Source organism: Dipodomys ordii, unplaced genomic scaffold (genome assembly GCF_000151885.1).
Source record: "Dipodomys ordii isolate 6190 unplaced genomic scaffold, Dord_2.0 Scaffold1, whole genome shotgun sequence".
Taxonomy (NCBI): domain Eukaryota; kingdom Metazoa; phylum Chordata; class Mammalia; order Rodentia; family Heteromyidae; genus Dipodomys; species Dipodomys ordii.
In genome coordinates this window covers 38,360,271-38,374,035 of record NW_012267217.1, presented here as the reverse complement: position 1 = coordinate 38,374,035, position 13,765 = coordinate 38,360,271, and the positions used below count along the sequence as shown (strand labels likewise).

At 34.3% G+C, this 13,765-nt stretch overlaps 1 protein-coding gene across 1 annotated transcript in view; it reads left to right on the top strand.

Annotated features, from left to right (window-relative positions):
- Als2cr11 (amyotrophic lateral sclerosis 2 (juvenile) chromosome region, candidate 11) overlaps positions 1-13,765 on the top strand; it is a 73,487-nt gene that overhangs the window by 27,080 nt on the left and 32,642 nt on the right. Inside the window, 4 exon segments of the mRNA XM_013014819.1 lie at positions 3,615-3,720; positions 3,886-3,955; positions 7,905-7,939; positions 9,453-9,638. Of these exon segments, the coding sequence (XP_012870273.1) occupies positions 3,615-3,720; positions 3,886-3,955; positions 7,905-7,939; positions 9,453-9,638 (397 nt within the window).

Sequence of the window (13,765 nt, the reverse complement as noted above, 5' to 3'; positions counted from 1 at the left end):
AATCAAATGTCATTTGCAGGAACATGGATAGAGCTGGAGATCATCATATTTATGTTGAATGAGATAAGCCAAGCTCAAAAAGCCAAACAGCACGCATTCTTGCTGATTTGTAGAATAATAAACCTAAGATAGTCATGTACATAGATATGTACATACTTATATGTTTCTAAGTTATAAACATAAATACATATTTATACAAACATATACAGATATTTATATACATACAACATACATACAATAACTGTAACTGGGGGACTCTTTAGTGGTGATGAGAGTTAGAGGGAAAGAAAATGATGGAAGATGAGTGCCTGTGCCCTTTGACTCATACCTGTAATCCTAGTTATTCAGGAGGCTGGCCCTAGAGGACTACTGTTCAAAACAGCCTGGGGAGAAAAGGTATGGAACTCCATCTCAAATTAACCACCCAAATACCCAGCTGGAGACATGACTCAAGTAGAAGAGCTATGAGCAAGCAAGTCAAGTGAGAGTGAGGCACCCAAGGACGTAAGGTAGATGTATTCTTAGTTTTGAGGTGCCATGCAAATAGCCATAGTGGTCACACTAGTTAGTTTACATTCCCATCAACAGTGTAAGAGTTCCTTTTCCCCAATTCTCAACAGTATTTCTTTCTGTTTATTTGCTTGATGATTACCATTGTGACTGGTGAAATGGAATCTATGTAGTTTTGGTTTGCATTTCTTTCATGGCTAAAGATATTAAACATTTTTCCATAGATTATTAGACATTAGTCTTTTGTATGTTCTGAATATTAATCCTTTTTTGAATAGTTGTCAATGATTTTTTTCTTCCGTTCCATAGCTTGTCTCTTAGTTCTGGTAATTGTTAGTTATGCAGAAACTTTTTAACTTGCCAGTTCTTGCTCTTATTTTCTGGACAATTAGGATCCTATTAATTACTTGTGTCTCTATATTCTGGAGTTTCCCCAATGTTTTCCTGTAGTAGAGTCAAAATTTTAAGTTTTACATTAAGATCGTTGGTCCACTTGGATTTGGCTTTTTAATATAAGGTCAGAGATTGGGATTTAGTTTCAGTCTCCTTCATGTAGATAAACAGTTTTCCCAGTGTCATTTGTTGAAGAGGCTATTTTGGCTCCTTTATAGATAATTAGATGGCTGTAACTATGTGGTTTTAATTCTGGGTCTTCTGTTCTGTCCATTGGTCTTCATATCTGCTTCTGTATCAGTGCCAGGCTGTTTTTGTTACTGACATATGTAGTACAGAATATGTACAAATTATATTGTAGTATACTTTGAAGTCCCGTTTTGTCATACTGGGCCCAGCAATCCTGCTCAGGATTACTTTTTGCTATTTGAGGTCTTTTGTGCTTCTGCACACATCTTAAGATCGATTTTTCTTCTATTTCTGCAAAGAGTGAACGTGGAATTTTGATGGTCTTTGTGTTGAATCTGTAGATTATGTTCAGTGGTATGACTATTTTAATAACTACTAATTCTGCCAATCATGAACATGGGAGATCTTTCCATCTTATAGTGTGGGTTTTTTTTGTCTTACTATTTTGTCTAAACACACTGGTCAACAGTAAAAATGACTAAAGTGGATCTCTTTGTTTTATTCGTGGTCTTTATTTTTCCCTTTGGTACTGGTGATTGGACTCAAGGACTTAGCCTTGTTAGGCCTGCACTCTACCACTGAGCCACACATCTAACCCCTGTAACAATCAAGAACATTATTTAATGAGTCTCCTTATGGGTGTCTAGTAGTACCTATATTTATTCCATTCTGTTCCTAGTTGGTTTTTTTTAAGATTTAACAAGAATTTGTCAATTTGTTAACAAGATAAAATAGGGAGATAAACAAAAAGAACACTTCCTGCTCCCCACACAGAAAATGGGAGTTAAAGACTGAAATGTTTTTGTTTTCAAGTCCTAAATACTGTTTTTGGTGAAATGCTTTACCATGTTCAATCACCTAAATTATATTTAATTTATATTATCTTTTCTTTTGTTTTGCCAGTCCTGGGGCTTGAACTCTGGGCCTGGGCACTGTCCCTGAGCTTCTTTTGCTCAAGGCTAGTGCTCTACCACTTGAGCCACAGCACAATTTCCAGTATTTTCTGTGGTTTTATTTGAGAAAAGAATCTCAAGGAGTCTCCTGCCTGGGCTGGCTTTGAACCATAATCCTCAGATGTTAGTCTCCTGAGTAGCTAGGATTACAGGCATGAGCCACTTAGCACTCAGCTTAATTTATATTTTCTAATGTTAATGTCAAAATATCTGGGCTGGGAATGTGGCTTAGTGCTTGCCTAGCATGCATTGAGTTTGATTCCTCAATACCACAGAAAAAGCCAGAAGTGGTGCTATGCTTCAAATGGTAGAGTGTTAGCCTTGAGCAAAAGAAGCTCAGAGACAGTGCCTAGGCCGTGAGTTCAAGCCCCAGGACTGCAAAAAACAAAAACAAAAAACCAAACCCCCCAAATATCTTTATATTCCTGAGATGAAGACATTTTGCATATGGTATATTATCTTTTCTCTATTTTCTTGAATTGTTCTAAAATTATACTTTACCTGTAGTCTTTGTATCTATATTTATTAATAAGATTGTAAATTTTTCCTTTTTGTAATGTCTTTGCTGGGTTTTATTTTATTTTTTGTTATTTTTGTCTACACTATGGTTTGAACTCAAGGCCTCATCCTACTTGCTTATTTGGTGCTCTTGTCACTTGAGATATACGTCCAGCCCAGCTTTTTGCTGATTATTTTGGAGACAGAACCTCATGTGCTTTTCTGCCTAGGGTATCATCTGAGATCTTCTCAATCACAACTTCCTGTAGCTTGGACTATAGGCATGAGATGCTATTACCATGCTGTTTTTTTTTTAATTTTTAAATTTTTTTTTTTACTTTATTCCTAGTCCTGGGGCTTGAACTCAGGACCTAGGCACTCTCCCTGAGCTCCTTTTGCTCAAGGCTAGCACTCTACTACTTGAGCCACAGAACCACTTCTAGCTTTTTCTGTTTATGTGGTACTGAGGAATTGAACACAGGGCTTCATGAATGCTAAGCAAACAAGCACTCTAATATGAAGCCACATTCCCAGCCCTGTTTTTATTTTTTAACTAGTATCAATTTATACAAGAAAGTTTCATTTTTATATGTTCATATATTCATACAATGTACATTGATCAGACTCATACTTCTTATCACTCTCTGTCATACTTCTTATCCCCTTCCCAAAACATTCTCAATAAACTTTATTGTTCTGTTTTTATAAATGAACCATGACACACATTTCAAAATACTTAGAACAATATATATCAAATAATTTCTGAAACATGTTCAGATAAATTAAATAATGATAATCTGGCATTACCTACATATTTATGATTCACTTTGAGAAATATAATACCACTAGTGTAAGAAATGTGTTTATGTCTTTATGAAACTACATCTATTTCCATAACAATCCTAGGCAACAAGCACTCTCATTTTTCTTAGCATTTTTATTCATCTCCTTTGATTATCTAGAACTTTGAATAAGTGGGTTATACTGTGTTATTACCCTGTAAACAATACCATTCATATTATTCTGTTACTTAGTTCTTATTTCATTTCCGCAACAAATCACTTTCTTTAGGCTGAAAAAAATGAAATCGATGTATAGAAACATGCAAACATGGACAGAAAAAGCTGCCTATTTAGAAAGCATCATTAACCCCAAAATGGATACTAAAGATTCTAAGGTAATTGACATCATACATTTTTCCCATGTGCATGTATAATTTTTTAAAAGAAAGATTATGATAATTGAAGTGATGATCAAATATAGCTTGTTTAGGTTATTTTTGCTGTTGAGCTTTATGAAGAGTTCTGCCATGAATATTCTTTTGTTCCTTTTCTGTGTTTAGAAAGCTAGTATGACTGACAAATTTGAAAGCTGGACTCATATATTAGAGGAGCCTGAATCTAGAACATTAGGTAAGAAACATATTAGATTTTTGTTAATTTTAAGATAATTAAAATTAGATGGGTTTTGTTTTTGAGAAAATACATATTCCTTAAAAGTTTTAATATATTAAATTTACTTTATAGCCTTCCAAAAAAGGCTTACACTTTATTAAGACTTCAAGAAAATTAATGTTTTAGTCCTTTAAAGATGAGGAAAAAACATTAAATGTTGATTATGCTCTGATCATCTTTATTATGTAGTGGGATGTGTTTGAAATAAAAAATATGGATGGAGAAGTGGGAAAGAAAATGAAATAAGTTTTGAATTTGAGAACATGACACAAATTATTAGAAAGATATTTAAAGATATTTAATTAATACATAAAAGAATGAGGCAAGTCAGTCTTTAGCTTCCCTTTCCTTTGAGAGCTAAGTACTGCGATACTACAGAGTTTTGAAAAAAAAGAAGTTGCAGCTCAGGATGTCTTGAGACACCTGACTACAGTGGCTGAGAGTAAGTTGGCCACAAGAAACTCATAGAGAAGGAGAGGATTTTGACATGGGAGAGCTGAAAGTTAACAGAGGCCCAGAAGGAAAACACGCAGTGGTCTTAGCAGCTTGGTTCTGTCCTATGAGAGCAGTTTCATTGTCATTCAGGGTCATTTTAGAAAGAATGATCCTAGTCTTGGCAAAGGACTCAGGTTATAGGAGCTCAGATTACGGGTGCTCAAATTACGGGTATGGAGGCCTATAGGGTAGGTTTTGAGACTGACCCATGGCAGGGTAGTAGGAGTGAGGGTGGTAGGGGTGATGGGGAGAAGTTTTTACTTGGTGACGTAAGAGCTCTGAGTGGAGCTTGGGAAGCAGAAAAAAGTGTAATGAGTGGTGATACTACTCCAGTTATTATTTTGTAATGGTTTTGTTGTTGTTGTTGTTTTTGCCAGTATGGAGCTTGAGCCTTTTCAGCTTAAGGCTCATGCTCTACCCCTTGAGCCACAGCTCTACTTCTAGATTTTGGGTGATTAATTTGGAGATCAGAGTCTCACGGATTTTCCTGCTCCAACTGGCTTTCAACTATCATCCCTAGATCTAAGCCTCCTGAGTAGCTAAGATAACAGGCACGCAACTCTTACTCCAGTTTGTTGTAAGGGAACTCAGTGACAAAAAAAAATAGAGAAGCCACATTTTGAGAGGTCGAATTGGGAGTCTTTAGTGGAGAGCTGGCATCTGCAGGTGGATTCCTGTCTCAAAAATCTGCAGCCCAGTACAGAGCTTGAAGCAAGCTTTTAAAGATAAAAAACGGCATGCTTGGGTAGGGGCACTCAAGCCCAACACAAGCAGACCGTAAACACTGCACAAGGAGCAGAGCTTTTCCTGGGACTAAACAACATGATGCAGCTGATATTTTTTGAAGCAGGACTTTCCCAGCCTCCCTAGAGCTAATAAGCATCTGCAATTTAATGGGTAACTTGTCTCACTTCTAGGCCTTTGAAGCTGGGTGGAAAACCCCTATTACCCAGCTAGGTGATAGGTGCCAGGATGGCTTGTGAGAACAAAGTGATATTACACAGCCCCAGTCTCCTTACTTCAAGTTTTATTGCTGAAGGTTATTTCAGAAATTAAATATAAGTCCTCTGCTGGCAGCAATTAAGCTGAGAATTTCAAGCTATGCTGGGCTTTACAGTTGGTGATCTTCCTGTCTGGAATAACTCCCAGGGCCCTGAGAATCACCAGAAATAACACAAACTTGAAGAACCTTCAGCATCCAGGAGCTATCTGCAGGCTATTGTGGCTTTCTGCCAGCTAGAATGGAGAGATCTGAGCACAGCACCTGGGACCCCGGACTCATGTGATATTCTAAAGCCTCTTTCCTCTATAAAGTGAACTGTTGTATGGGTCTAAAAGAACTGAGACATGTAGCCAGAGCACCTGAGTTCCTCACTTGACAGCCACTGGTGCAGACCTTAGTGCACATTTTGGGCACTTTCTAGGGGCTGCACATGTGCTGTCCCAAGGAGGAGAAATGGTAGCTGTACAACAAATAAAAATTGTCCTAGACTATAGGCTAACAACTTCTGTATAAGTAGCAGTATCTTTCAGTACACAAAGAAAAGCTCCTAAATTGGCTACAACACAGAAGTGGATAACTGACCAGCTTGTTCTCAACTCATACAAAACACTAAACTCTATACCGAAGAAAATACAAGAGACTCCAGTTCTCTGTTTGAACATTACTGCAGGATTAGATCTGGTATTCTGAGCATACATGCAAAAGTTTGGCAACTGGGCTATCTCCTTGCCCAGGTGTGAAAACTATACTACAGCTCTCCCATTACATAGTTCTGCTTGGACACTGAGAATACTTTAGCTACAAGACTACAGATTATTAAGACTACACAACAGCTTGACCTCAGATGCCTAAATTTCAACAAACAGATGCAAGAAATATGTAAAATACTTAGGCAACATGACACCTTCAAAGGTCAGAAATCCTATAGTAACAAACATTAAGAATAGTGTAAAAGAAAGTCTAAAGAATTTAAAACATGTTTATAAAAGTGATTGATGAAATGAAGAAGGACAGCATAAAAAGCTGAATGAATTCAAGCAGAATGCATATAAGCAGCTGAGCAAACAAGGAAACCATGCAGGTTATGAAAGAGGAATTCAATAAAGACACAGAAATCCTTAAAAATTTTTTGAATTGAAATTCTGGAAATACAAATCTCAATAAGGTAAATTTCTGTGGAAAATCTCCTAGAATAGACTGAATTGGAAACAGAATAATAGGGCTCAGATACAAAGGTAGAAGGTATTAGAACAACCAGATAAAGAAAAAGGAAAGAAGTATGAATGGAGCATGCTAGACCTCTGGGACATTAGTAAAAGACTAAACCTGTGTATTATAGGCACAAAAGACAAAATAGGAACTTAAAGGGATAGAAAACATTCAATAAGTTAATAGGAGAAGATTCCCCAAATCTTAAGAAACATCGGTTCCGGTACAGAAAACTTTTAGAACACTCAACAGAAAGGAACAATTCCAAGACATATTATAGTTAAAACAATAAATGTAAAGCACAAGTGTAACACAAGTGTTTGAGTAGGTACTTGACCTAGTAAAACACTGAGTTTAGATACCAGTAAAGAAGCAAAAACAGAAAAAAGGAAAGAAAAATTCAGGGAAAAGGAACCCTTACATGATGATGTTTGAAATGTAAAATGGTCTAATTTAGTACAAAGGATCTGTGTGTGTGTGTGTGTGTGTGTGTGTGTGTGTGTGTGTGTGTGAATGAAAATATAATGAAATCTTTTATTTAAAATTAACTAAAAATGATTTAAGAATCATAATGAGATACACCATACTTGTTAGGATGGCTACTAACAAAGATTCAAATGATAACATATAGATGAGGATGTGATGAAACTGGAACTCTTGGAAACTGTTGGTAGGAATACAAAATAGACACTTTAGAAAATAGCACATAGGTTACTAAAGAAAGTGACAAATACCCCGGGTGCCAGTGGCTCATGCCTGTAATCCTAGCTACTCAGGAGGCTGAGATCTGAGGATCGAGGTTCAAAGCCAGCCTGGGCAGGAAAGACTGTGAGACTCTTTTATCTCAAACCACTCAGAAAGCCAGAAGTGGCACTGTGGCTTAAGTGGTAGAGGACTACCCTTGAGCTGAAGAGTGGAGGGCACAGTACCCAAGCCCAGAGTTCAAGCCCCACGACCGACCAAAAAAAAAAAGAAAGTGACAAATAGCAATCTTAACCCTTCATACATAGTCTCATGTTTTCATCATACTTGTTCATTAACTACTACTTTTATTTCTTTGAGACTCATCAGCCTGTTTTTAGTGTCATATTTATGTTTGAGTTAATGCTTTAAGTTACTCTTCATTGAATGTATATGCATACAAATAATGTGTGCAAAAAACCCATAAAACTTAAACATTAAAAATATTTTTTTAAACAGATGTTCCTGTTACATCTGAAACTACTGCAGCTGAGGTAAGGGAACTTAGAAGAGAAAGTCTAGTAGCCATTGTTCTATGGAAGAGAAAAAATATATATAAATGGAAATTTAAAAACATATTCAAAAAGTATTCAGGTATTTCATATTTTTTCTATTGTATCTACACTATTACACATTTTTATTGTCTTTAAGTAGTTGTACAAAGTACAACTTCAACACATCAGTTTATGAGTAAAGCCATCTTGCTTACCCCTTCCATCATTCTTCCCCTCAACACAATCACCTCAAGTTATATGGTTCCATATTCACATTCACACATTGAATATTATGACTATTTACTTAGCCTTCCTCTCTCCATTACAGTTTTTAAAGTAGAATTACATTCTGGAAAGAGGCTTCAGCATAGAATAGTAACATTTTAAAATTCGTGTAAAGGGCTAGCGGCATGGCCAAAGTGGTAAAGCACTAGCTGAGCAAGCAAATTGAAGTTCCTGAGTTCAAATCCCAGTACCACCAAAACAAAAACAAAACAAGAATGCATGTGAAGATGGGGGAGCAAAAGGTACTGAAGGGAACATAAGAAGAAAAAAATGAAATTCTACATAAGGCCTTCAGGTGGATGCATAGACCTCACCCTATTCTTGGCCCTTTCGCACCAAAAACTTCTAATTTATTCATGTTGTAAACTTAGCACATGTAACAATGTCATGTATTTCAAAATAAAGATCAGTAAAAAAGGGAATTCATCTAATATAGTTTGCTTTTCTGCTAATTTTATAGGCTATATCCATTTAATTAAGCAGTGAATTTCCATATAAACCAACAAAGATTAAACATTTTTTTCCTGTTGCTTTACAAATAGTACTTAAATATTTCCATCCTAGGCTCAGTGGTTCCGAAATCAATATCTATGTTTTCCCCAGCTCAAGATGAGGGAAAAAGGACAATAAAAAGAATTTTTCACCAAGCAAATTTATTTAGCTTAAAAATGTATATTTTTAAAAAATTTATTCTTTGGAGCATATTATTAAAATGTCATTCATTTGATTATATGATTGGGATTTTGTCATTTGTTCTTAGTGTTATCTTGTTATTAAAATTTCCTTTCTTTCATGACATGTCTGTAATAGTGTAACAGTAAAATGTCATACCCTAGATTTTTTAAAAAAGATGTTATAAGATCCAGATATATAAAAACTACTGCTTTATAAGTAGTGTCTTACAAACATTGGTCATTTTTGTGCGTCATATTCTGTGATTTCAGGCAATTGAAGACTTTCTCACTGTAGTATTATTACAGAATATAGTAATTTACAAATATCAATGGTTATATGATAAAGAATATGGGTAAATTGACTTTAGTTTATTAATTTTAAATGCTGCCTACTGAGTAGTGACTGTTAGCTTACTTTATTTCTGTATTTTATAGCTGCTAGATTACAGTGATAAAAGACTGATTATGCCAACATTTGCCATATTAGATGTTCAATTGTTGTTTTTCCTAAAAATGATAAACCAACACCTTCATATGCACTTTCCTACCCACAGGTTTCATTCCCCACTATCCCTATCCTGGAAATAACAGAAGATGACGAAGTAATACCATTAGGATATGAAACAGAAGCCATGCCAGAGGAAAATGAGAAAAAAGTGTCTATACTTCCATCAGGAGGACATTTGAAAGCTCCACAGCTGTGCATTTATACAAATACACCAGGCTCATCTCAACCAGAGGTAAAATTGAACAGTTTCTGTATAAATCCTGAGAAAATAAGGAGGAGGAAATTAAATTCAACTGCAATATAAACTAGGTGTCAGAGCTACTGTTTAAACTTAGTTGAAAGGAAGAGCGTGAGCTCATTTTCCTGATATTTGAAATAAAAAGTAGCTTCAGAGCCAAGATCCAAAAGAAGACTTCACTTGAACTAAAGATGTTTACCTTCACATTAGAAATATAAGAGGAAAAAATTTATTTTAAAACAATTAAATACAAATAAATTGAATATTTATTCACATGTCTCCAGTAAAAGTTTGTCTAAGTATGTTCACTATTTCTTTCCTATTTATAGTGATGTATGAGGTAAGAGTCTTTGAAGAAAACACACAGTGACACAAGATACCAGTAATAAGAATTAGCCTCTGAGATTTGTGTAAAATCCAGTTGTAAGTGCATTAACACCAACATACAAATCCAAATGAAACATAAAAGCCTGATAAATTATTTAGGTGAAATGCTTTTAAGGTCTTTTATTACAGGAAATTATGTATGGTCTCCTTATTATAAACAAATAGACTTTATTAAAGTTAGAACAATTTGAATATAAATATAAAGTACCCCAGAAAAGCCTTTTTCAAAATGAGAAAGAAGCAAAAATCTCCTCTGTTATATTCATCTCATTTGAATCACTGTTGCATATAGTTCTCTAAAAAAGCGGTGCAACCCGGGTACTGGTGACTCACACCTACAATCCTAGCTACTCAGGAGGATGAGATCTGAGTATCGAGTCTGAAAGCTAGTATAGTCGGGAAAGTCATGAGACTCTTGTCTCAGTTAATCACCAAAAGAGCTGAAAGTGGAGCTGTGTCTCAAGTAGTAGAGCAGAACAGCTCAGGAACAGTGCCCAGGCCTTTGAGTTCAAGGTCAGAACAAACAAAACAAAACAAAGGCAGAGCAAATGGGTTAAGATTTGATTTCTGAGTAAAACTAAAACTAGCTTGGGCACCTAAACCTCTAGATCTCCAAACCTATTTCATCATCCTTTGAATGGTTTCTGGCCAGGTCATTTCTAAATTTTCTTCAAATTTTCAAAAGATATAATTTTATTAACTCTAGGGAATTACCTAAGATCTTAAGTAATACAAACAAAAAGAATAAATAATGCTTTTGTATTTAGTGAACGTGAAAGTAATACAGAAAACTTAGAGCATGAAGAGAAACAAAAGAAAATAAAAGCTATATTTACTGCCACATTTAACTATTTCACTTTTCAAATGAATGCATCTTATTCAAAGGGTTTCATTGTGATATTTCCATATGTACATGTGCATTCAGTTATAGTGACTCCTTTATTACTCTATTATTTTGCTGAACCTTGATTTTGCCCTTCTAAGGAATTATACTATTGGAATCTCCCATGATTTTTTTTAAAATTTCAGTTATTATTTTTGTATATACTTGCATAGCACCCAACATACTTACTTAGGAGTTTTGAGACTATTGTCATAGAATTGTTTTCCTAAGTTCTTTTTCAGCCTGCTCATGTTGCTACATAGAAAAGCTATAGATTTTTATATGTTATTATTGCATCTTACCACTTTGTTGCATTTATCAGATCAAAAAGGATTTTTGGTATTATTTTTAGAGTCCAAGTATAAAATTATACTTTCTACACATATGAATGCTTTGTTGTCCTCCTTTCCTATTTGTACCCCTTTTATTTCTTTCTCATTAGTATGGCTAAGGTTTCAAGAACTAAATTTAATATTTATTAATAAATATTTTATATTTGATAAAAATATAGGCTGGACATCCTCAAATTGTTCCTGATTTTAGAGGAAATGCTTTATATTTTTGCCTATTCGGTGTATTATTGGCTATGATTTTGTCATATATAGCTTTTATTATGTATAGCCTAGTTTCTTAGTTTATTCTTAGTTTACTCCTAGTTTCTTCAAGGATTTTATTTTGAGAGGATGTTGAATTTTGTCAAAGACTTTTAATCATCTATTGAGATGATCCTGTATTACTTGTTCTCATTCTATTTATGTGCTATATTTATTGATTTATGTATATTGAACCATCTTTGCATTGCTGGAATGAAACCAACTTGTGATGTTTTAATGTGTTTTTGAATTCTGTTTACAAGTATTATATTGAGTTTTTTTTGTGTTTATGTTCATTAAGGAGATTGAGCTTGCCTACTTTGTATGTTTTATCTCATTCTAGTATTAGGATAATGCTAGCTTTACAGCATGGGTTTTATGGTGTTCCTTTCCTATCTATTTTATGTAATACTTTGAGAAGCACTAGTGGTAGTTCTCTTTAAAGGTCTGGTAAAATTCATGAATCTTTGTAGTCCTAAGACAATTACTAAAGAAATTCTTTATTGCTTCTTCAAATGTATTGCTTATTATTTTTTTAAGATACACATTTTATTCTCAGAATTAAACCTCCTATATCATGTATCCAGGTTTGTTAATAAACCTTTAAATTTTTCTTCTATCAGCAAACTAATAAGTTGGAGAATATGAATTCATTCACTTCCCAAAATGTATTGCTTAATTTTGATCTGTTTAATTTTGGTAAATCACCTGTGTCTATTGATTTCTTTGGATCTTTTCTAGGTTTTTTTTTTTTGGTGTATTGTTTAAAAATATTTCCTGAATTTCATTGTTTTTTTGTATTATCTCCCTTTTTGTCTCTAATTTTATTTAAATCTCTTTCTTCTGGACAGTTTTGCTAACGAATTATCAATATGGCTTATCTTTTCAAAGAACAAACTTTATTTCATTGATTCTTTATTTTTTAACCTGTATTAATTAATTTCTATCATGGTGTTTATTATTTTCATCTGCAGATTTTTCATCTGACTTGTTCTTGATTTCCTAAGATCTTGAAGTTTATCATATTATATATTTGAGATTATTCTGATTTTAATGTAGGCCTTCATAACTATAAAGTCACTATTTTTGCCAGTCCTGGGGCTTGAACTCAGAGCCTCAGTATTGTCCTGAGCTTGTTATTTTTTTCTTTCTTTCTTTCTTTTTCTCAAAGCTAGCACTCTACTACTTGAGCCACAGTGCTACTTGTGGCTTTTTCTGTTTTTGTGGTACTAAGAAATTGAATCTAGGGCTTCAGCCATGCTAGGCAAGCACTCTACCATTCAGCTACCTTCCCAGCCCTAAAGTTAAATTTAACGCTGCCTTTTCTATGTTCCAAAGGTTCTGTTTAGTTTCTAATTTCCTTTTGCTTCTAAGAGTTTTACATTTTCTACCTGATTTCTTTATTGACCCACTGATCTGCAAGTGTGTTGTTTAATGTCCCTGTTTTTATGTATTTTTTGTAATTTCTCTTGTATTAATCTCTAATTTTATTCCATTATAACCTTTTAAAATACAGGAAATACTTTTTTTTGTATTTAAGACTTGCTTAGAGGGAAGGGGGTGACATTGTCCAAAAAGAAATGTACTCATTACCTGACTTGCATAACTATAAACCCTCTGTCCATCACCTTTACAATTACAATAAAAAATAAAAATTAAAAAAACTTGCTTTACAGCTTAAAAGGTGATCTGTTTTAAAGAATGACTTACGAGCTGTGAGAAGAACATGTATTCCACAGCTATGGGATGAAATCCTTTGTTAGGTCTATGTTATTATTTAACTCTTGCATTATTTTTCTTTTTCATCTGGATGATCTATTCATGAACTAATGATCTAGAAGTCACCTGTTATTATTATGTCTGGACTTGTCTGTCCCTTCATTTCCAGTAGTGTTTTATGAAATTAAGCTTGTTGACATTCAGTATAGTATCTTGTTTTGGGATTATTCTCTTTACTAATAAGCAGTAACTTTTTTTAACTTGTCTTTGACAATTTTAGCTTGAAGTCTGTGTTGTTATATTTGAGTATAGTTACTCCTGCCTGCTTTGGATTTATGCTTTCTTGCTTAGTAATCGTTATCTATCCTTTAAATTTTAGTTTATGTATGTGTCTTTGCTTGTAAGGTGTGTTTCATATAGACAAACAGTGGATCTTGTTGTTGATACAGTTGACTAGACTTTTTCTGTGTGTGTGTGTGTGTGTGCGTGTGTGTGTGTGTGTGTGTGTGTGTGTGTGTGTGTGTGTGTTGCTGAGGCTT